Below are 24,643 nucleotides of genomic sequence, written 5' to 3'. Positions count from 1 at the left end.
ACTGTAAGTAATTTAGGCTCCACCAACGACTTATCTGGCTCTGTATCTGCTGATTAATCCAGCTCAATGGTTATTAACTAAATATTTCTGTAACGTGATACTGGGCAGGAAATGTAGATTGGGTGATTGTTTTAAATGAATGCCAGCTGTAGACATAAGGTTAGCTATTAGAAAGGTTTGAACTAATAGTGGAATTTGATGGGTTGGCAGCTAAACAGTAATTTAAAACTCTTTATTAAACTTTAAATGTTAGGAAACTGCAGATTAAATAATTTTCTGTAGGTATTACTTTCAGTGACCCTTTCCGGTTGTCACATCGTTTTTACCGTTTAATTTGATTAAATTGGTAATGTCATGTGAATATATAGGCTAGTGCAATCTCCTTAAATATATGAATTCCTCTCTTTTGTCTGTACACCCACATAATTAGTATTTAAGTCAGAATGTTTAGAAATGCAGTGTGTCTGTAACCAGTGATGGAAAGTCACTCATAACATAATAAAGTACAGAACAATACAGACAAGGAAACAAACAGAGCATTGTATTACACCAAATAGTGATGCATGTAATTGTATTTTGTATTGTCTATGCTTAAACAAACATTCCAATGCACTTTGTTTTCTCATGTGTTGAGAATATGTTTGAAGATAAATGGACCTGATCTGTCGTTAAACTTCAATAACAGAAATACTTGTAAATCAATAAAAATGACGACGAGCAATCAACTAAGAAGAAGTAATGGAGTATAAATCTCATAACAAAGTGAAGTGTTTGTTTTTCCACACAGAACATTAGGGTTAACAGGCTGGCTTCCTGGCATGTAAACAGCCTTTATTGTTAGAAAGCTGTTGAATATTTCTTGGTATAATAGATGTAGTGCCAAACACAAACTTTAGCCCTTTTCTAAGACAACTTATTCATTTCGTGGCCAAAGTGTTTCTCATTAAATTGTATTCCTGCAATTAGTCATGCAGTTGAAGGGAGCCGCTACAAGCTCACAATCCTTTGGTGACAATAGTTTTTAATGAGGTCAGTGTTTTGTGTTGTCGACTGTTGCGTGATATAGGCTTCCTCCATCAAAGTGCACTAGTTGGTGATTTTCTATTTTTGCAGGGATTTCAAAGAGCCAGCCAGGTTGCTGTGGTTACAAAAAAAAGGGACGTCTGGGCCCGCAGCATCGCACAGGTAAGTGGAAAGCTTCAAAGATTTGTGGCAGTGGAGCGGAAACAGAACTATTGTTGTTTTCAACCAACGCACAGCTACAGCATCTTCTAATGAGACAATTAAAAATGATTTCTTGGACAGGAGAGGCAGGCCATTATATTGAATTATCACAAATACTTTGAACTGCAATGGCAGCGTCTCTTATGTTGATTAATTGGTCACACGGGGATCAGTAGCAACATGAAGGAGGTCTACATATATATAGTGTTTAATCATTAACAGTGGTATCAGAACATTATATATCCTTGTAGAATAAAACAGAACAAAACACAGCCTGTGATTTAGGACCTGCAGTGAATGTAATCACCTTTTTTTTAACTTTTGCAGCAACAATCTGTTTGTGGTTTCCCCAAAAGTCATTTTAGATTTTCTGCTTTTTTCCCCCCCTGGAAGAGCAATTTGGCTGATAGCACTATAATATAAAGTAACTGAACATCTCCAATTAGACTGTAATACGCTGTTATCGAGCGCGCCGCTGCCTGCATGACTTGGTGTTACTGTCTGAATAACTACAGTATTGTAAATATGTATGGTGACATATCCCCCCCTGGGCATTCACCACTTTATACAATGTCAGATTCAAGTGGTTTCTTTGCTGTCAATCAAAAGCCACTTTATCACACGCTGAAAGATGCCAGCATCACACAAAGAGAAAAAAACAAACCCTGTCAGTCAAAGCATATAGACATGTAAATCATCTCCAGTGCTGAGGTGTGTTTGGAGTCCCACTGCACTCTGTGTGACCCTCTGCTGTCACAGCAGGACTGTATTCTAGTCACTAACATATCTCAATTACTTAGATTGAGTTAGTCACACAGGTACAGCGGCAGGTCACGGAAGAACAGTTCCCACATAATGATTTGCTGTTAATATTAGATTTCAGTCCCCGTGGGATTGTCACACTTAGAGCAGCTGGAGAAAATTACCTGCCAGCGTTCCGACAGGGAAGTGAGCTATATTTATTTATACCATCTTTTTTTTTTTTTTTTTTTTTTACACGTTGACATGCTTTTAAAGTGATAATTATTCTGACGGCGATTTCCAGTCTTCAAACTATAGCTTTGTGATAGATGAACGTGTCTAAAATTGTGACACGGTTTAGCAGCGGAGGATGTTGCTGTGTTTGCGGCTGGATGTGTGACTGATTTGTTCACTGATGTTGATTATTCACTGGTGGCTCTCGCAGCTTAAACTTATGAAATTACTCTCTGCGCTGACTCCTTCTAGTAAACTGCCCAGAACGGGATTTCTGTTTAATGATCTTCCTTGCCTTGGAGTGAAATTGCTCTCCCAACCTCACCCCAGAGAGAAGAGGCGCAGTACATTTGGAGTGAGATTATTTAGATGCGGATTAAGCTGCAGACTTACATTTCAGTTCATTAATATTAACCCTTAAAACTGAAGCAATACATGTTGGGTTTTTTTAACTGTTCAGACATCAACACAAAAAGCTTTCAAATATTCGCATTTATCTGTAAAACAAATGATAAAAAACCTTACGTCTGTAGTTCTTTTGCTTCCTGTGTTTCTGCATGTATTGTATATATGAAAAGGAAAAAATGAGCTATTTAAGGAATGCACTCCTTGACTTCTGCTTGAGTGCTGATGACAAGTTGGATATCTTAGATGCATAAAAATGTGATTTTGACATGACTTCAAAAAGAGAAGCATACGGATGAGGTGGACCCTCTGCCAACAGAGAGACGGGGAAACAGATGGGTTTTACACAAACAGCACAAACATCAAGAACACTGAGTTAAAGAGCTTGGCAGTCTCACTTGATGAAACAGTGAGGAATGGAGGCACTTTTAATGAGCCTCTCTCCTGTGATGCAGAATGTGAAAAGACAAACTGTTAGCTCTTAAAGGGCCAGTTACAGTTGGTTGGCCTTGAATGGTTGAAAAGAACGGTTTTACTAACCTCTTGTTGACTATTGTTGGTCACTGTGAATGCACATTTGTTACAAGATGGATAGAGATGGCATAAACCGAGATTCAGGAAATATAGCCTCGAGTGGAACATGTCCCACAGTTGTGTTTATCAGTTGAACATTTAACAAAGCTTGTTGTCGTTGATTTTGAGTGCTGACAGTTGGTGATTCACCAACAGATGGCGCCAGATGTATGGGCAGGGTCAGAGGAAAGGCCGGCATGTGTTGAATCCAGAAGTGATAGTTTTTCTTATTATAAAAATGTCTTGTTGTTTCTTATGTCACCTGTTAGAAACGGAGAGACACCAGTTGCAACTGAAATTCTTTTTCATTGTAAATTGTAAATGAGCGTTGATAAAGAACAGAGAAGTATTTATTAGACTGCAGTTTTTGCACACACTTCATTTTTTTTAATTGAATGAATATCTGAAGGCCCATCACAGTTCACAGAGCCCATATGAACGTCTTCAGATGACTAGTTATACGATCAGTAAATACTCACATTTAAAAGGGTTCTTCCAGGAATAAATCTGGGTTTTTCTATATTTTCAAACAAGTCAAATCATTAGATGTATTCAGAATAATTATCCGACTAATGGATTTATTGACTGACTTCTTTTAGCAACAAAGTCTTTTTTTTTCCAGGGTGGTAAATCAGTGTAAAACACTTAGGGGCAAAAAAAAAGCAAATAACATTACTACCAATTGATCTGTTATATTCTCATATATTTTTAATTTATTGATTGATCTTTAAATGTCAGTTCAAAGGGGAGATTGGTTGTTATAGTTTGCTTACATTCCAGATATCCAGGTTACCATCTCAAGTCGATATAAATGTCAGAAGATGTCATTTTTGCATTTTTCCTTTACAGACTCTAAATTACCGGTATTCAAATTGTTGTTCATATTTTTTCTAACACCGAACCATTCAATTTATCGTCTAATCAGTTCAGCTGTAATATGATATGCTGCTGGATGTGTCTTGTGTGAGAAAGGAACCAGTTGCAATTACATTTGTACTACTGAACTTGAAACCTATTCATTATGAATATAGATTTTTGTCCTCACGTGTCTTTAATCACAGTCATCTTTGCCGTAGAGATCATTTGTCTGTGCATGGAAGCAGTTCAGTTAAAGTTAGAATAAACACAGCTGTAAATTCACAAACATTTCATCCATAGTTTAGTGTTTGTTTTCCTTCAGTTTGTGCTGTTCAATATCTGTTTCTGCTGCTGGATGAAGATCTGTGCAGTAACCTCGCGGCAACCCCTCGCCCCATCAGAAGGCAGTTACATTTCCTCTCAGAGAGTCACTCAGAAGATGATGGTGTTCTCAGGTCAATATCTTTGAAGTGAGCATGTGGCGTGCTCAATTTTGTAGGATGTTTTCAATAATTTACCTGAAGTGCTCAGTGTGTGTGTGTGTGTGTGTGTGTGTGTGTGTGTGTGTGTGTGGTGGTGAAAGGCGAAGGCTGAGCATCATGTATGAAGGGAGCGCAGCAGTCCCCCCTACCTGCCTGCCCGTGCTGATCACTCATTGCTTCTTGTTCTTACACACACAGCACAACCTCGGGCGTAGTAATTGGATTGCATGGGTCCTCATTTTATAGTCCATTGCTGTGTAATGAAATCAGTTATTTACTTTCATCATAAAATGTGATAAGGGACAACATCTGCCAGGGTAAAGTTTGAGTGAGTACGCCCATGAATGATGATGTGAGCTCTCTGAAATGTTGCTCCTGTGTGCAACAGAATCAACACTGAGTTTAAACTCGACAATTTATGTACCTGTACTTATTTGTGGAACTTCAGCAACTAAACAAGCACAGACGCTTGCAGTGACAGCCACAGCAATCACCGCTTTCCAACGTAAAAGAGAGGAAAGAGCAGCAGAAGTGTCCCTGCTCTGCTCTCTGCCTGCTGCCTCATTATACTGCTGCTGTGCTGCTGGAGGACACTGAAGGACACAAACGATTGAATTCAAGTGTTGTATATTCCCTGGAAACCAATCAAGAAAAGCCCCAGAATAATAATCCCTGTCCGCTGTCATGATTCATTTTTATTTTGTTCCATATTTTCCTCCCGCTTTTGAGTCGCTCAGAAAGACTAGTTCCAGCATAAAATCAATGTTCCATTAAAATTTAATGACCGGGAAGGGCTTAATAGTGGTGGAACAGATGCCTCTGCTTTTGATAACGCCGACATCCCAAGAACTCTTATTCAAAGCTGGATTGGTGTTGTCAGGTCTTCTGACCGTTCCTGCTCTCAGCTGCTGAGAAAAAAACAAAGAACATTGACAATTGGGGGTGGGGGGGGGGCCTGTGGCTGTGAAATTAAAAGAAAGTAAATTGACAGTAAAGCCCGTAAAATTCATCAAACATTGACACAGGAGGCCACAGCTGATGGCACAGTACAGTCTAAACTATGATTTATTCACTGTGTTGACTAAAGGCTGTTTCAAACAGATTCCTGATACACCATTTATTCCAGTACGTTTCATATTATACACGTATATATTTCAGAGAAAGGAGTATAGACAGATATTAAACCTGATTGAACAGGTGGGCCCGTCTACATTCGCCTGCACTGTGTGTGTGTGTGTGTGTGTGTGTGTGTGTGTGTGTGTGTGTGTTTGCAGGCTTTCTCAGTGACGAAAAAACAAAACAATTTTGAAATCAAATGTGATCATTTGGAAAGAAAAAAGAGTAGACGTCTGAGTGGTTCCTTGTGCTATTGTTTTTATTAATGTTATCATTGCTATTGTTGTCAGTATTAATTGCAGCAGAACAAGAAAAATCAAAACACCCCTCAGCAATCATGGCTTAGTTTCTTCATACTCAGCTGGAACAGAGAGAGAGAGAGAGAGAGAAAGATAAAGAGAGAGAGAGCTAGAGAGAGAGAGAGAGTGAGTGAGAAAGAAAGAACGTGGAAAATCTTAATCAGTTTTTTTTTTCTTTGAGGACCATATGGAAGGTTTCAAGCAGCCAACCATATGTTGAAGGCTTTTGTCATGGAAATCATACTTTTTGGCACTTCTTCATTGCGCAGCCAAGCCGGGCACATAAATAAAATAGAACGAGAACAGAAAAAAAAAATGATACAGAACATGATCAAATCTTTGAGGATACAGTTGGAAGTAATTTTTTTATCAAGACACTCCCTGATTCGCATGGCCACCCAGACTGCAATTGGTACCTGTATTTGTCTCTTTTTTTAATAAAAAAGACAACATGAATAGAAAAAGAGCAATTAAATGTCTACATGCATTGTCATATTATTGCTGTGGTATATTTACAGTTCTATTTACAAAATCATCAAAGAGGAACAATGTTTCCCTACATCTGTAGTGAGAAGCCTCGTTTTCTGCCATTAGTATTTTCTCTTTAGACGATCTGTAACACTGCCAGTTTGAGATTCAAGCCTGCGTACGATTTCCAATTTGATGTTTTTAATGATCTCATTGCTTTTATCTGCCTTATTAAAACAGAGTCCCCAGGTTTTCCCAGCCCAATATAAAATAAAACACATATTTTAAAAAGAATCCATAGGAAGTAATGACTTCTGCATCGGTTGAAGAATACAGCGACGCGCCCAACTGTGTGTTCTGCAAGTAAATCAAGAGACAGGTGGTTTGGATGCTCTCACGCAGTGATTCAGCTGTAGCACTTAGACGACCATTGACAGGCGGAACACGAGAGGATGCATAAACTGAGCAAAACTCCTCTTTTTTTCTCTTTGTTTTTTGATGTTTTCTTTTTAAGGGCGAGCTCAGCATTACTGCCATCGTGTCATCCATTTGGAAAATGCAAATAGCTGACAGTGCATTTGCCTGCTGGTGCTTGACCTTCCCCTTGGAGGTCGCTCACCGACTCAATTACGCTCCCTATCTGCAGTCTGTCTGCAAACACCTGTTATCCTCCCACACTCCGCCGCCCTCCGCCAATCCCACTTCAGCACATCTCATCCTCGCTGCGTCTGTTTAGAGGCAGTTGGGTTGGGATGAGGACGGCTGGTATTTGATTTGGTGGGGGGGGGGGGGGGGGGAGGTTGATGGAAGAGTTGGAAGTGCATTATTGCATGTCATTTTATTACAATTATCTCTGAAACCTTCATCACAACAGTTTACTTTGTGACTGACTCAATAAGTGCTGTTTAGGACATTTATTCACTTTCAATCTTCAATTTCTTTCCTTAAGCTGAAACTTTTAGAGTTATATTGAAGCATTTTGACTTTGACTTGAAATATATTTGAAAGGATTTGTTATTTTAGAAAGCTAAATGAAGTGTATTGTAATCCTGTTGTGTAACCCTCCAGTACGGTTAGATCATACCTACTACTCAGCTGTTGGAAAAGATTTAGATTTACCTGGAAGCTTTAAAAACAAAAGAAACATTTATATAAATCTTAACAATAATATAGAAAAGCAGTCGTTTCCAGTCGAATTAATGGCTACAGCAGTCGGGACTCACTGTATTTAAGATTCACTGTTGCTCATAGTTACGCCATCACTATCATTATTGCTTTTACACCTTTAATTAGAGTCGTAGATGACAACTACATTTTTTGGCTTTCTGATTTTACCAAATTGCTCGTTTTATTTTCAGGCCCACGTGTACGTAAAAAATCAAACCTTTCTGGAGTTTGTTTATTGCCTGAGATTTGAAGACTGAAAATGGGCTAAAAAAAATCTCCTGTAACAAGGAGGCGTTGGACTTTTGGAAAAACAGTAAGATGATGAATATTTTCGTTTTTCTTATTCTGTTAATCTTTTTATTGCTCCAATCGACTGAAAAGAGGACAGCTGTGATTGTTATACATGTCAATCGCCATTTCAGTAAAGTTATTGCCACCAAAACAAATAAAAAATAATTCTGCATTCATTCATTTGAAGTCTGCTAACACTGGTTCTGTACATTGTTCCTCTTTAAAAAACTAAGTCCCACGGACTCTCTACAGTTTTCATGCATATAAACATTTTCTTTGAAGATCAGCAGCATCTTGCAAGGTCAATGGATGTTCCTTTTTTAAATAATAATAAATAAATACATGATAATGAACACATAAGCAAGTCTTCAATAAATACACAAAATCAGGTCGATAAATAAATAGATAAATAGGTAGTTAAATAAAGTATTTACATGATAAATAGATGAAATGCATCTCAACCGTGGGCGGAGCTTTGAGCGACATATAAAAGAGACAAACAGAATCTTTGAGTGTCACTTTGTAACTGAGGGTGTGTGAGTCCATACCTTCACTCTGAGGTAACACAGGCAGAGGGGGAGCACCTCAAACACTGGGTGGACATTGCTCTTAAAGATGGAACGATGCACCAGAAAGGCAGCAGAGTTTATGCAAGCCACCATGGTGAAGGAAGAACATCAAGAGTTTTCATTGCTATAGAAGAGTCGACCGCACATGGCACTTATTACGATAGATCATTTGGTCTGGCTCCCAGTGTGTGTTTTTTTTTTTTTATTATCTAAGTCTGTATATCAGAATGAGACTATGAATTGGATCAGACAGAGGGTGTGAAAGCCTGTTCAACAGGCCAGTTTTAAAATCTCTGCTCTTGCAGATTAAATTGAATGACCTATGGCCTATGATCTTGTATAGCTTATTCAATTATTTTTAGTTGAATACCCACAGTTACAAAGATGCTTTTCATCAACAAGGGATAATAAGCACAAAAAAATAAATTTAGAAAAATCAAATAGAAAAATAACATCCGTTGAATTGAAACATTGGTGTGAAAAAAGGGTTTGTCTTTTTACCTTTTTAAAATGATCTCCCTTTTTTGCAAATACTGTCATAGTTCACATTTTCATAAAAAGTTCATGTTGGCAGTTGCAAAAGAATTCAATTCTTAGCAAATAAAAAGCAGCATAAAAATACAAGAGGTCATTTTGTCTCTAAAAAACAAAAGAACACTGTAAGTCCTTTTTTGTGTGTGTGTTTTTTTTTTTCATTTTCTCTTTACTATTTCCTATAAAATATCAGGAATCTAAATATTATTACTATTGATATCAATATCATTATAGTCATTGATAAAAATTCACATGCCAGGCCTCATATATAATTGTGTGTGTAAGTGTGTGCACACGTGCGTACATTTCTGTGTTTTTGTGGAGTGTGTGTGCATGTCTGTGTGCGTCTGTTAGTGTGTGTGTATACATGTGCCCACATCCGTGCAAGCACATGTTGCTTAATTGTGTACAACTATCATCTACAGTCTCTATTTGGGGGAAGGTTGTTTGATTGTATGTTTCTGTGGACGATTAGCTACTGTGCAGGGAAAAAATCCAGCATCTTTTGAAATTGTCTTTGCCATAATCATTAGAGTTTCTTCACGTAATCTCAGTGAAAATATTGCTTTCTAAAAAAAGGGAAGAAAAAAGGCATGGAGGGCAGAGTGAACAGGGTTATTGGTTGTGAACCGACAAACAGAGGTTCAAAATTTAGCTTCTTCTTCGCTGTTAGTTTTCTGATCCAGAGTCGTCTTCGTCTGCAGAGCCCTTGAAGCAAGCTGACTCATAGTGCTTGTTCAGGTAGGACTTGAGAGCGAAGGTCTTATTGCAGCGCTTGCATCGGTAGTGCTTGAAGGCAGAGTGTGTTTGCATGTGGGCGCGGAGGTTTGAACGGTCAGCAAAGGCTTTGCCACAGTGCGCGCAGGCAAAGGGTTTCTCCCCCGTGTGCGAGCGCATGTGACCTTGGAGGAGCCACGGCCGACTGAAGGCCTTGCTGCACACGTCGCACTTGTGCTTGAGGTCGTGGGTGAGGATGTGCATGGCCAGCGCAGGCATTGACACGTACACTTTGTTACAGGTGGGACACTTGCGGGCCATCTTGCTGTCCAGGCTGCGGTGCGTCTGCTTGTGTCTGCTGAGGTTGGAAGAGGTGGCGTACGTCTTGCCACACTCGTTGCAGGTGTGGCGAGCCGTGCCGGCTACCCCTCTCTCCTGAGCCCCGCCGTTGGCGCTGCTGCTTCTAGAGCCCCCTCCCCGACTCTCGCTGTCTCCCTTCCGCCTCGATCGCCCGTCAGAGATGAAGAAGGCATCCATGGTGTAACCCTCGGCCAGGGCCTCTGATTCACCACTGTAGAAGCCGCTGGCCGTCATGCCAGACTGCGGGCTGTCGGGGTGCTTCAGGTCGGGGTCGCAGTACTCCCCTCCACTGCTCACCTGAGTGTAGAGGGGGTCTGACACCGGCGAGGCCAGCTTGTGCTCCATCTTCTTCTCCTCCTGGTATACAGATGGCGTGATGTAATCCTGGATGTAGCCTGGGTAAGAGACACACGCAAACACAGTTGGCCAGGGGTTGTGATGGATAAGGACATAGTGACATGCTGCTGATTACATGATTATCATGCTGGATGAACGCCCTGCACGGAAACGGTGAAAAAGTGAGTGGCAGCACAGAGGTAATTGCATTTTTTTTGAGAACTCACAGGTTGTACGCACAATCTGGAAGTGATGCAGGGAGGCATGACACACTCTGCTGCGTTCAGGAAGGTTGAAATTTTACAATGAGGCTGAACGTTAGATAATAGCTCATCAAGGAATTCTCCTGTGTAAGAAGATGCATATTAAAGCCCCTCTTAAATAAAGTAGTCTTATTAATGACAGCTTCCTTTCCTCATGTCAGTTCTCTATCGCTGAGGTCTGTCTTCATGTTTGTTTACCATAACCTGAAACCTTGACAGATGTCCACACTTTTTATTTTGTCGTTTTTCTTTAAAAACACATCCCACAACATTTATCTCTAAACAGATGTTTCTTTTTTCCACATTGCAACAAATACCTGATTTTGTAGGACCAGATAAACTTGTTACATAGCTGCTTACATCCTGTAGGATTTCATCTCACTTCTCAAAGCACAAAGCACCACAAGTCATTTCAATGCGTCCAACTGCATAGAACATGATTTCAGAGAGATATATTTCTGTTGGCCTCATTCATGTCTTTTCTTTCCCTCCCAAGCAGCCCGGTGCCAGAGGAGCTAAAAGGCTTCCTGGCAGCTAACAACACTCAATACATTCTTATGCTGTGAATATCAGGAGCGTAATAAATACTATACGCATTCACCTCCAGGGCTGATATTCTATAGGCTCAACATGTGAGTGCAAATGTAAAATAAAGTGAAACTCTTTTCTTGAGAGAAATAGTGCATAGCTGCAGAAAAAAAAAGCCATCCCTAAGCAGTGTGTGCAGCAAGCGGTGGAAATTAGTTATTGACTGCTTTTTAATGAAATTCAAAGTTTAGAAGTGATCAATAGGCTATCATATGTAAAATAGTGCAGCTGTTACAGCAGCCGAGCAGGGGAGAAGATAGAAATAGTGCGATGAACAGATCAAGTATCTGAGACACACAATTATAGTTTGTCGAGGACAGTGTGCTTGAAGCCTGATAATGTCAGACATGGCTTTAAACACATTGTTTGTGAAGAGGGTCACCTGTGTACCAGCGGAGAGCACGCTGAAGAGCCTCCAAGAAACAGCCCATTAAGAAATCAGTTGAAGTGCTCTCTTACTACAGGGGTCTCCATTCCCAAAGGGGTTCTGTTCACACACGCACTTTGTCAAAGACATGACCATGACAACCCGGGGACAGGGAAGCACCAGGTCTGTGCACACAGCACTCCACCGCACTGCATGAGGTCACAGATTGTGTTTGTCTGAGAGAGATCAACATTTTCTTTCTAAAACTGAAGAGAAGCTATTTATCCTTTCTAAAAGGAAATACCTACCTAATCAATTTAACAAATGCTGCAGCTCTCGCAGCTAAATCCACCTGAAGGGTCTCTGTACTTCATGCCGTGTATGGTCTTTTATTCCGCTGTTGTTGTTTTTCCACATAACAAACTGTATCAGTGTAAGCAGCATTGTTTACTTTGCTTCAATCATCCAAGGTCAGACACAGAGCTCATCATTCAGGACCTGCGCTGTATCAGCCTTTACAGCTCATGGACTCACTCCTCTAATGCAAAGTAAGCATGTAATTAATGGACCCTCTCAGCCACCCATCTTTGTTGTTCCACAGACACTCAAGTCAAATGTCTCCACAATGGGGGGAAAGGAAATCTGCTGGCGCTGCAGAAGTGCTGATGCCGGGTATTTCTGCCATACTGAGAATTCTTTTATATTTTATCCTTTTGACTCAGCATGAAAATAATCTTTTGTTGAAATGAACTGCCTTTTTTTGAAACACCAGTGTTGCGCGCTACCTTCTTTTCTGCTCTTTGATAGAATGCTTATGTTGCATGGTGTTGAACAATAGACCGAGGAACAATAGAGAATAACTGTGATTATAAGAATTGATTGTTCTCCTGAAAATATAAATCTATGATTCAGCAGGAAATGTAAACAGCGTTGATTTCAAGCTGCAAAATGTGCCTGGTAAGCAAATAGGAAACACATGTTTTTATTTCTTGCTTTAAATTCTTTGATCTGTACCCAGTTAGCTGGTTTTAATTCAGCAGTTAAACATTTCCAACCAGCACAGGAATCTTTGCTATTCCACTAAAACCTGATGCATCTAAAATCCACTCGGCCTTGTTATAGAAGCGGTTGAATAACAGGTGGGCAGCATCATCACAACACTAAGCTGTGATCTGTGAAGCCTCTCTCGCTGTGGAAATAACCTGACAAAGCACAACAAAGACACACATATGGTCCCTGAATGTGGCCACAAAATGGAAGCAGCGAGCTTAAAGCAGAGCGTGAAAGTGAAGGTCGCCTCTCAGCTCAGACCGGAGCTTCCTGTGGCCGGACCGCCGTGTGCTGACCACAGTGCAGCTATGTGCCTTTCTTCATGTTTACTGTACAACCTCCATCACGTGATCTGCCTCACTGCTGCCCCAAGCATTTTTGTCTCCCTTTTTCTCCTTCCCTTCGCTCCCCACCTCCCTCCCGGCCGTACTGTACACTGTGCTGATGTCTCTTGTGGCGACGATAGGCCTGCACGGCTGAAACTCTAACCCCTGCTAGTTTTTTTTTTTCGAATGCCCGGAAGGAAGAGAAAGATGTAGTGGAGTGATGGGGGTGGGGAGACTGTGCATGCTCCATTTGGATGGGAAGAGGGGGGCAAGGGAGGATCGGACGGTGATGGGAACTCAAGGACAATAACAGCTAAGGACAAATGTATCATCTGATACTCATCTCTCATATTCATGAATTTTTTAGTCCACATGAGGGCCAGATATAGTCAGCGTATGTGTGTTCAGCCGACACAGCAATGGTACAGTCATACAAATACGTAACTGGAGCTTCTCCTGATTATACACACGTTTTGTTCCCTATTTACATAAGCTAATCCGCGGCTGTGACCTGAATTGTGTCTGTCCTTCACTGGAGTCAAAAAACAAAAGTCTGGGAGCAGGGTGGTGGGGGTGGGGTGCCTCTGGAGAGGATTATTTAGGATATTAATGCAAAAATCAGCTGGCAGCATGTTACGTCTCGCACTAATTTACACACTACGAGCATGTTATTGGCTCGAGCAAAAGAAAATCTCACCCGATGCAAAAACAAAAGACGATGCCATCTGTGCTAAGTGTGGAAATGTCAGGCATGCTGAAACCAGCATCAGAGCTGTAGCGCTAACAAATCTTTTACTGGGAAGACTGCAGGCATGTTAACTCACCATTCTCACTAAGACGGACCCCAAGGCTGGTCACCGAGTCTGTGATGGAGCGTGCAAAAGTGAACGAGTCGTCCAGGTGGTGATGATGATTGGAGGTGGCCACATTGGACGAAGAGAAATCATCAAGCTTGATCTTCTTCACCAAAAATGAGCGGGGCATGTTTCAATGGATAAAAACACAGAGCTGAGAAAAACGCATGAGAGAAAATAACGGAGACCCTCTGTGGAAGCACGCGTGCAGAGCTGGCTTGACGGTAATCCTTGCGGTTAATGTGGAGACAACGGCCAAAAACATAAGATAAGAAAGAAAATGGAAACCAGTGAAGAACAAGGCTGACGGCAATGCTGTGTGATACTCTCTGGCTCCCCCAGCTTCCCCCGGAAAAATAAAAAAATAAAAAATAAAAGCGATCCTGTTCAGCACTGGATAGCTCCTGTGATGCAGCAGGCTTAAGGGACCAGTGAGAAAGAGAAGAGATGGAGACAGACAGAGAGAGGAGGGAGAGAGAGACTGTCAGACTAGCTGAGATCAGCAATCACGCCAGCCTTTATATGGGGCACAGGCAGTGGAAGATCAGGTGGTGCTGCGAAATGGAGCTGCTTAGCTTTAATCCATCAAATGTCCCCGGGGACACACATCAAATTACTACTGAACCGTCTGTGCATTCGCACACAGACAGAGGAGAAAGAACACAGCCAGACCCCCACTGCCCCCACTGCTGCTCCCCCTTCCCCTCCCCTCTTTCACCCTGCCTATGCTCCATGCTCGGAGGAGGAGTAAAAGAGGAGGACAGACAATGGAGATGTGGATGAGAGCACACTCAGTGTCCTGTCCCCCATTGTTTTCAGATGAAGTGGCACAGTTTATGTTTGCCTTGTACAGGCGCTGCCTCCCTCATGTCATCTCTGTTACCTCAGACAGCCTCAGATCTCTGGGCTCCTTCGCCACGCTGCGCCGTACACACACGCTGAGGGCACCCGTACAGTACAGGAGAGGTTATCTGAGCGTCTGGGAGAGCTGGACCCTTTTATTAAAGCTGCTCTGGATTCCAGCAGTGTTGACGAGCGAGCTATGGGGAAGCACCAGTGCTGATCTGCTCGGCTGCTCTCGCTCCCTCCACATTACGGCTGCACAGATGTGTGTCCTGCCATGCGTGGCAGTGAATTATCTGATTAATTAATTACATTTTTTTTGATTAGGGTGAAATCTAGAATTAGATCCATGCTTGCTAAATTGGCCAGCTATCTCTGGGTTGGTTTGTATTTGTGAGGATTCATTAGCTCACTTTATTGATGTTATGCTACATTATACATTTTATTTTTTCATTACAACTCCACGATCGTTGTTCTCTTGTAAGGATGAATTAAAGAGAAATATTCAGACAGAATCATTAAATCTCCCGGATGGTCTGAATGCAACAACTTACACTGAGGCAAAAATGATGCACCTGTTTGATTCTCTATCAACAGGAAACACTCAGCATCACTTGTTCGATTAATTCATGGGGACAGTATTAAATAAAAACAACAACTATTAAATAACAAAATCTAGAACGGTTATGTTTGCTTGTATAATATGATGAGGGAGTTAAAGCATCCAAATAGTGTAGAGACCATGTGCATTCTTTTCTGCTCCGTTTTGAATTGGAGCTGTTACGGTGGTGGTGAAGTCATCATGGGGACATCATGTTTGTAATATTCATACACAGTTAGTTTGTATTTTTTTTTTTTTAGATAATCACATCAGCAAGTCAGCAAATGTGGAAAATGTCCATTTCATTTTCTGAATGTTTCATGATTTTAAAGAAAAAGTAAAGAAAACATTTTTTAATTCTAATTTTCTGATTAAATTCTCACTTCTGGTAAGTCATAATTCTGCATTTCTATGACCCTACATTAAAGAAATTAACTAACAAATGATTTTTTTCTTCACTTGCTTTATTAGCTGCATAAAATTCTCTTTTTTTTTTCTTCCTCTTCTCAACATCTTTCAGCTCAGTGAATAAGTACAGCTGTTAGGTGAATGAACATTCTTCAAAAATGTTGCTTTAAATTCAGTTTTATCAGAGGAGCATGTTTTCCATATTAAAAATATTTTACCACCACTTGTGGATTCCAGCTGAAAGAAAAATTCAATCTGTCCAACAACCCATCACGCTGTCTCTCCAGAGATGAAATGCTCATCTTATTACTGATTGAATATATATAGAATCCACGTTTATCTTGAAATTATACTCGACTGTGCTTTAGTTGATGCATTTCTGTCCAGAGCTTTAGGGGTGCCCCCTCTCCTGCCGGGTACCTCTAACTCACCATGACAGTAACAGTGACCCTGCAGCTCGGACGGTGTTAAATCGGTCAGGTCAGGATTTATCACACGTGTGTGATTGTACATTACAGGACAAGTTCACATTGCTGTCAACGAGCGAAGCTTATAGAGCCGAGGCAAGGACGAGAAAGGTCAGCAGAGGCATCATTGTCTAAAATAACGAGCTGTGCTGACGGCTTTCTTCTATCGGGGGAAATATTTACGTCGTTTAATGAAGCCATGTTTTAAACAGAGTATTGGTCTTGAATGAGCTAATTGCAACAGTTTGCTTTTAGATATTTCACTAAACCCGCCCTAAACATCAGCTTCTTGTGTTGTTTGAGTTGTTGCAAAGATCATTATTTGTTCATGAGAAAACTGTTGAATTATTCCTCAGACTTGAATCCATGGTGCAGACGGTTAAATAAACAATGAACCCTCGTTGATTCACATTGAGCTTTTCCAGCAGCTTCTCCAACCTGACGGTTCTTAAACTACAGCCCACCCTCGACTGAAACTCTCATTATTTCTATCTCATGTCCTCAACACAGCAAGGGACTGACAGTCTTAACATGTTTAAGTATAAACATTTTTACACTGCTGTAACTAGCAGTTATTTTATTTTAACTCATTTTAAAAATGCCCAGAAAGCCAAAAATAAAGTCATAAAAAAAAAAAAAAAAAAACTTTGTCAACTTCCCGGAGCCCAAACATCATGTTTTATTCAACCAAAAGTCCAACACCTTCAAATATTTAGCTCACAACTAATATGGAAAAAAGAAACCACTCCACTTATTTCTGGTACCAAAACCAGAACACATCTTTTTTTAAACAGTTCTTACCGGGTGACATAGTCTGAAAAAATGTGACGACATGTTACATGTAGTTTCAAATCATTTTTCATTTTTCATTTTTACATGAATTGAAAATAAATGTGCTTGCTGATCTAAGGCCAGTCAGTGGAGCACATCTCATTGTGTTGAAAATAAAGGTAATGTTTACACAGTATACCAATACATCTGCCACTTCCTAATAAATGATAATTTATCCTTTATTTCCACCTCATTGTATCTGATGCTGGAGGAAACCACCTGTAACTGTTAAACACAAAAAACAAGAACACTTGCAGAAATGTTAGGTGACATTGTTTGTGCTCGTCATTTTCATGAATATCATTTATATATATACTGTATATTATTCCATTATATTGTATAATGATAAATAATGATGAATAAAATAGCGAGTGCAACAAGTTGTCAACAGGTCAGATGTGAAATGTGAGAAACAAAAAAGAGAATCCTGCTGTGATTGAAGCACTTCTCAGGTTACTTGCTGTTACAACAGCAGGAAACTCTTTGCCAATTGTTTCCTCCTCCTCATGCCGGAGCTCCGTCCACTTATGGCCCCCAGACTCCATCTGACATGTGGTCACTGCCTCAGGACGTTACCATAGTAACAGACCCCCTCAGGCTGGAGGAGGAATGTTTTTTTTTTTTCTACTCCGCTGCGGCGCTGGAGCAGGGGCTCAGCTCTGGTCAGATGGGAGGGGCGGGGGGTGGCGGGGGTGGTGGGGGGGGCTTTCATTAACATCCTGTATGGCCCTCCAGGGTTATGGAGATGACCTGAGCAGCCGAATGAATGAAGTCAATCTAGTTGATTTGTTCCTTCACGCTCTTCCACAAGAGACCCCCCGACAATTACCCCATCTACAGGAACATTTATTGTCTCTATTTACAGACACGTGGGGTCTGTTTAATCATTTCCTTTCAGGCTAATTCAGACTCCTGATATAAGAGAGAACTATGATTTCCACCTGGATTTTGATGCATTAAAGCTGAAAACTTAAGCATCTGATGCTTGGCTCTGCTTATATAACGTCACTCTGAGCTTGTTGGGCTAGGTGAAGAGAAGCTAAGAGTCCATTAAGCACAGCCATCTATAATTCACCTCTCTGCTGCTTACTGGGTCACTTCAACGGGGCTTTTTTGAGCTGCAACAGCGGGAGACTGTTTTTCTCTTTGGAAACATAAGCACTGCTGATGATTTTTTTAAAAGTTTAAAATACAGTATGAGCAAATATTAAATGCAACAAGTATTTGTTTAAAAGGAAACTCTTGTTTATTGTTTCCGTTAAAGACATGCAGTGTCAGCCATCGTGCGCGCTTTTGACAGAAAGCCTCTTTTTTGAAAACCTTTTAACACAGACACTTATCAGACATGGCTCAGCGAATAAGGTCATGTAACCAATATTTAACATTTACTGTGGATTTCTAGTCCAACATGCAGCCTGAATGGACCTTAACTGCCTCCCCAGCCGTACTGTATCTAATGCTGTTTGGCAGAATGCTCAGTGTATCACTCATGCCCTATTTGGCTTGTGTCTGCCTGTTGTCCGCCATGCATCTCGGATCGTGTGTGCATTTGTTGTCCATGGGCAACTGTTCAGTAAATAGGGCAATTAAGTGTGAAAAGCAGAAAGGAGCTAGCATGTTCGTATCTCTTTGGTGGGGGGGGAGATAATTTATGCTAATAACATCTCTACCGCTCAAGCTGCCCAAAAATGATAGCAGACCCCTTTGGCTTCAGAAGAATCTTTTCATCCTCTTGGAAGGAAAAAAAAAAAAATGGTTTCTCAACACCTTGCAAATAAGACAGCTGTGTGGCAGTGAATGAATCTTTCTCCCTCTCTCTCTCTCTCTGCCTTTCATCTGTAGATGATAATCTTTCTCCTTCTCTGTCTTGTATGGAGCATGTTTGTTCTTCATTTAGCCTGTGGAATACTTGAAACCTAGTTCCTCCATCCTCCCCCCCCCCCCTCTCTCGCTCTCTCTTATAGCCTCACACCCTGCGCACAATCTATCATCATTTTTCCTTCAAGAGCCGTCATAGGAAGTCGCAGCACGTGTGAATGTATTACTGTAAATAGTATCCCATGCATGAATGATGCTTCTTAATAACGCTTAAACTCAGGCTCAGTATGCTGTTCATGTGGCATAAATTCCTCCATCACACTGAGGGGCACACAGGCGTCGGGTGGCTGTGGAGAGCAGTGGCCGTGATGGCGGTTCAATAAATAACCCCAGCGAAAGTGGGAGCAATAAACCATACGAAATCTCTACCAGCTCCCCACTATCACCATGCTCAGCAAGGAGCTCTCATGTCAGCCACTAAGAACAAATGTATCAGCTTCCAAGGCTAACACGATTTCTTCTGTGCACAAGTGGAAAGAAGGCCTAACCGGAATGCAGCCTCCAGTTTGAAACATTTGGTCTTAAAGGAAGAGTTCGACATTTTGGAAATAGTGCTCATACCTTTTTTTTTTTTTTTTTCCAAAGTATAAGATGAGAAGACACAATTTTAATACCTGCATGCTAATTATGAAACTAATGCAAGCTCGCGGGTTTACTTTGCTTAGCACAAACACTGGAAACTGGGTGAACCTGAAACCAGTAGCTCACATGAAAGTAAAGAAAATCTATCCACAACAAGCAACTCTAAAGCTCTGTGACTAAGAAGTTATTTCTTGTTTTTTTTATCCTTAACAAAAACTAAGTGTAAAACTCACAATTTTGCTCACACACACACACACACAGAGACGTTTTCTTCTTGTTAACTAAAATAACTTAACTTATTACGACGTGCAGGCAGAGAGACAAGCCGGCATCACAAAACATTTGACATGTGATTATCTTTTATAGTTTCTGTAAGGAGTTTTAAAGTGGTTATGAAACAGACTGGAATAAATATCGCTGCTTTTTTTTAAGATCCTTAAAAGCAAACAAGTCCATCAGCATTAAGATAAACTATTTCTATAGAGTTATTTTTAATGTCTCAGATGAAGTGATTACCATCGACCACAAGAAAGAGCCTTTTTTTTTTTTTTTTTTTTTTCACATTTCCATGGCAAAGAGTCAGAGTGATCATTTAACTGTTAAGAAAACCAGGATGAGATTTTTTTTAATTGTAAAACAGCACAAAGGACAAGATCCGATAAGAGACGAGATGTATCAGGGTCGACAATCTTAAAAGTTTCTTGCAGGAGATTTCAGTTGGTAACCTTATCAGCAAACATTTGTTTTTTTCTATTACAGTGGCTCTTATCATCGTTTGTTTTTTTTGTCCACCTGATGAGTTAAAGTCAAACAATGATTGTTTCTTTTACCTCTGATATTTGGTTTCCACTTTTTGGGGACATTTTTGGCACTTTGGGCACCACATCATCCCGTTTTTCACCAGCCGTCTCTGCCACATGAGGCACATAGAACGAGAACGCCAAAAGTGATGAAAACAGTAAAGTAAGAGATCGGCAAGGCAAAGAGCTGAAACTCACTACTGAGCAACATAAAGCTGCACAGTAGATTTATATTTAGATTATTATCAAGTCGAAATATAACATTTTGTGTGTGCTTTTTCTCATTTTATTTATTTATTTAAAATGTATTTCACCGGGAGAACCTCTTTGAGATTAAGAATCTCATCTACTAAAGTGTCCTGGCCAAGAGGGGGAGCAGCACAACAAACAAGTTACAGACATAAAACCCAGAGAAATTACAGACACAGATCAACAGATCCTGAGTCACAGAGCAGAAAAGTCATAATTCAAAGCTTATACAACCTGGAGCATCTTCCTCCAACACTTTCAATCTCCTTTAATAAGATTTAAAAAGACCAGCTTCCTCAGAAACAGATCATCCTGCAGGAGATTTCAAGGCTGCAGGAACCTGAAACTCCTTTTCCCCGCACTTTGGGAACAGATAACAACAACAACACAAGTAATCAATCATGAGGTCATGATCGGCAGCTCTCTGTTGTTGTTAAATTTGAAGCAGACATCTCTGAAGAGGCTGATTTAGATTTCTGAGCTACTTTTCAATCTTTTCAGTCTGAAGGCTAAGCTAAGTTGGCAAACTGTCGGCATATACATTAAGCATTCAATCACCTAATTAGTACATCTAACTCACCATCTAACTTTTGGAAAGTAACAATAGAAATGTACTTTACATAACTCGTCTCTTTCTTTGAGTAAGTTTGCTGTTGATTCTTCTCCTTCCTGGTTTTTATTCTCTCCCAAATGTTAAGTTCTATTTCACAAGGGAGCTGTAATCATTTAATGCCCAACCAAAGATGTTCAGGAGCGCTTCAGTGTGTTCCTAGTAATGCCCTTTCATTTTCTAATGCTGTAATTAAACCTTAACTATAATAGTCATCATCACACCTTGCTCTGATTTATCGAGAATTAATTGTTCAGATAATCTTAGTCTAAATTAATTGGGTTAATTAATCACCAGCGTGTCCTCGCCCTCCCTCCTTCGAATAAAGGCATCGTAGGTCTTTTCACATTATGTTCCATCACGAAGGTCAGAGCAGTGGGTAATAGACTGTCGTTTCCAATTTGTACCTCCACGCAAAGGAAGAGCAAATGCATTAGTGAGATGGTATCAGCGTGTTTAAAATTAGACAACAAATGGGCAGATTTGCATGCATGCAGCATGCATGGAGCAGCCAGCAGAGAGAGTAAGTCTGCAAAACAATTACACACTGGCTACTCATTTTCTTTTTGAGGATTCACTTCACCTGTTTGCTGCCAAAGGGACAAACAAAGGAAGCGGTGTGTGTGAGCCCAGGACAGTGTGGTTTTATTGAAAGGGGGAAAAAAAGAAATCTGCAACCAAACAAATTTTCCAGCTGGCAACATTGAAAGAGGCATTTCCTCTTATGTGTTTTTCCTACCAGTGCATGTCAGAGAGAGAGAGAGGTGAGATCAATTTCCACAGGATTAGGCTGCCTGGGGAAAATGATTGCTTTTTCTAATACTTAGTAACAATTTTTCAATTTCCTGTGGTCTTTGTTACTCTCAACATTTTTGCAAATGAGCAAAACAGAGGCAAGCGGCGTTGCTGCTCTGCAAACTTCACCTTGGGACCAAGCATCATTTGCATATATATTGAGAGCATACGTTTTTGGTTTATAATAGTCACCATTCTGAGGTGGGGGCGGGGAACCGGGGGCGGCTGGCAGGCATTCTGTCACCTGTTATGAGGCCCTTGTCCATGAACATCCCTGGGAGACGAAAGCAGGCGATAATTACGGTGCTGGGACTAAACTGGTGTTGCTCTCTACCTTCACACGTTGTTTTAAATCTAAGGAGAAAAAGTAAAACAAAGATAGCTCAGGGCACCAAGCTCTCAGAGATTCTTTTTTTTTTTTTTTTTTTTTTTTTTTAGGAGGCTACAAAATTCAGAAAAAATTGAAAGAGAAAATGAAATGAATCTAACGGCACAGCTCTGATCCTGTGGTGATTACAGTGTGAGCCTGACACTAATAAATCCACACGTTCCACTCTTTGCACTTTCACTGTGAGCTGCAGCTAACTACATTCAGGCAGAATCAGAGGAGATGCACTGCAGATGGTCACATGACAAATGGCTTTATTGCCCCGCTATGGAGATTTGAATCATAATTGAGTGTCTCTACAGTGATGTGTGCACTTGGTATGACTCACAGTAAGTCTTTTGCCAGAGGACAGATGAGCTCTGTTGCTTCTACTTCAATCTGCTGCCGCGTATTTAGATTTCACCTCAAATCTCTTCTAAATCAGACTCACTATTTCTGTTCTATCTGAGAATTTGTGCAAGATCTGGATGAAGAAATGATTTTCTCTGAGAATAATTTAAACTCAGAATGACAAATACAAATACCGACCAAATGAAATTGTTGAATTCATCAGTTATCGGTTTTAGTGGTAAAGTTGAATTCAGAACAACATGAGCATGCACATTTGCACACCGATGCATGAGGGCCACGCATCACTGCTTTTGTGTGTGTTGAGCGCTTTTCAAAGGGCATGCTTTGTGCAGGCACAGATGATGCAGCTGGCAGAAGCATGACTATTGCTGGAAGCACGTCCACATTGGCACACTTACAGAAAGCCCTGGCTCCTGGGTCACACTTTATATAGGCAACATAAAGGCAGACTGTCCGTCTGCTGTCTGGCCCTGCGATAACGGCTGTGATGCTCCTTCTTTTAAGTCCGGGGACACTTGGAGTCCTTCTGGTTTCTTGAATCTGGAACTGAAATGAATGGCTCTATAATTGATTGTCTAATCATTTTTGTTTTAGCATTAAAAAAAATCTTATTTCCATTATCTCAACTTGGCGCTTTTTGTCTTATGTGAAAAGTGAAGTGAATATCTGAAGTTTTGACTGTGAAAACGTGCACTATTTGAAGATGTCAACTTGTGCGTCAGGAATAATAGTTTTTTTCAGTTTGTTGATTTATTGAGAAAAAGACATTAGGTTTAGATCAATTCTTTCTAATTTGTATCTGTGTGGATACTCTCCTCTGATTTTACAAAGTTTTTTATTTAAGATGATGTTAGAGCTAGTGTTACAGGCAGGCAGTTTTAGGGGAAAACAAATCATATTAAGAACAAATCAACAGGCACTTTAAATGCTTCAACAGTTAAATTAGGCTGCCTTACTTTTTTTATTCTCAACCCAATCCTCAAAGTTAAACACTGTAATTCTCTACCACTGTAACCGGATCAATCATGTTTCCCATGGAAAGATAGCTCCATTTATTCCATAATTGCCTGATAAATTAACCAGCACAGACACCTGTCAAAACAGCAGACAATCTCTGTGAATCCACCTCCCAACAGGCTCATCTTGGTGGGCTAAGTTGGTAATGACAACTCCCCAAGTCTGTCCCCTCAGGCTGAAGGATGAGAGCACCATAGAGTTCTCTTTTCCCATCCGTCCCTATTAGGATAATGCATCAAATAGACATTTTAATTTGAAGTTCATTTTCTCCTCAAGGCTCAGTAAATGTCTGCTAGCTCGCACGCTGCAAGAGATAACCTTTCTTCGCTGTGTGTGTGATCTTTTATATTTTTGTTTCCTAATGAAATGTTCGCCTAGTTATTTACCACAGTTTTGGCAGTGCGGGTGGAAGAGTGTCAATTCTGGATATTCCTGTGGCTCTTTGGAAATCAAGAGGCCTCCAAAAGCAGAAAACACAAACCTGATGTTTCATTCATGGAGCTCCTCCTCCAGCCTGACTAAAACCAAACTGCAGATGACTCATTGATTTCTACAAACAAACCAAATTGCCAGGAGTGGTTGACTCCATGTGACTCTGAGGAAAACCTCATCACTCAGCAGTTATATTGTTGTGCACCCGGCGACCTCCTTTTTTTTTCGACCGAGCTAGTGTGACGGTAACGTGCGTGAAATGAGCGCCGAGCGCCTGCCAGCGGTGCCTGAGCCCTCGCAGGGCCCGACACCTGCCCGCGCTCAGCTGTTCCTGCCACGGTTGACCGCATGTGGCTAATAAACAGACCTGTCCTTATCGCTGGAACTCCATTAACGGGGGGTCGCAGTCACCTGAATCCCTTGCCGAGCGATGGCAAATTACAAGGCAAATGTAATGGCTTTTTCTATATTGCCACACACTGAGATAGTGAATTACACCAAAGGCCTGATGTTATTACATGTCCCCAGGACGCTAGCTCTGTGTTTTATGATGACTACAGTGAAAACCA

The 24,643-nt window shown here is 40.7% G+C and overlaps 1 protein-coding gene and 1 long non-coding RNA gene across 2 annotated transcripts; one reads left to right on the top strand and one right to left on the bottom strand.

Annotated features, from left to right (window-relative positions):
• The first annotated feature begins 700 nt into the window (after nucleotides 1–700).
• LOC132989904 (uncharacterized) lies at nucleotides 701–15,472 on the top strand. Its single transcript, XR_009675947.1, has 2 exons — nucleotides 701–1,185; nucleotides 9,980–15,472. It is a non-coding gene; the product is annotated as an uncharacterized LOC132989904 (long non-coding RNA).
• On the bottom strand, nucleotides 9,631–13,952 carry scrt2 (scratch family zinc finger 2). The gene is made up of 2 exons (XM_061057842.1): nucleotides 13,793–13,952; nucleotides 9,631–10,433 (listed from the first exon to the last, which is right to left on the bottom strand). Exons 1-2 carry the CDS (start codon nucleotides 13,950–13,952, stop codon nucleotides 9,631–9,633), a joined length of 963 nt encoding a protein of 320 aa, XP_060913825.1.
• Nucleotides 15,473–24,643: the final 9,171 nt, after the last annotated feature.

The sequence above is a fragment of the Labrus mixtus genome, chromosome 15 (genome assembly GCF_963584025.1).
Source record: "Labrus mixtus chromosome 15, fLabMix1.1, whole genome shotgun sequence".
In the NCBI taxonomy this organism is placed as follows: Eukaryota; Metazoa; Chordata; class Actinopteri; order Labriformes; family Labridae; genus Labrus; species Labrus mixtus.
Note: the sequence above shows the minus strand (reverse complement) of the source record. Positions and strands in the feature narration are given on the sequence as shown.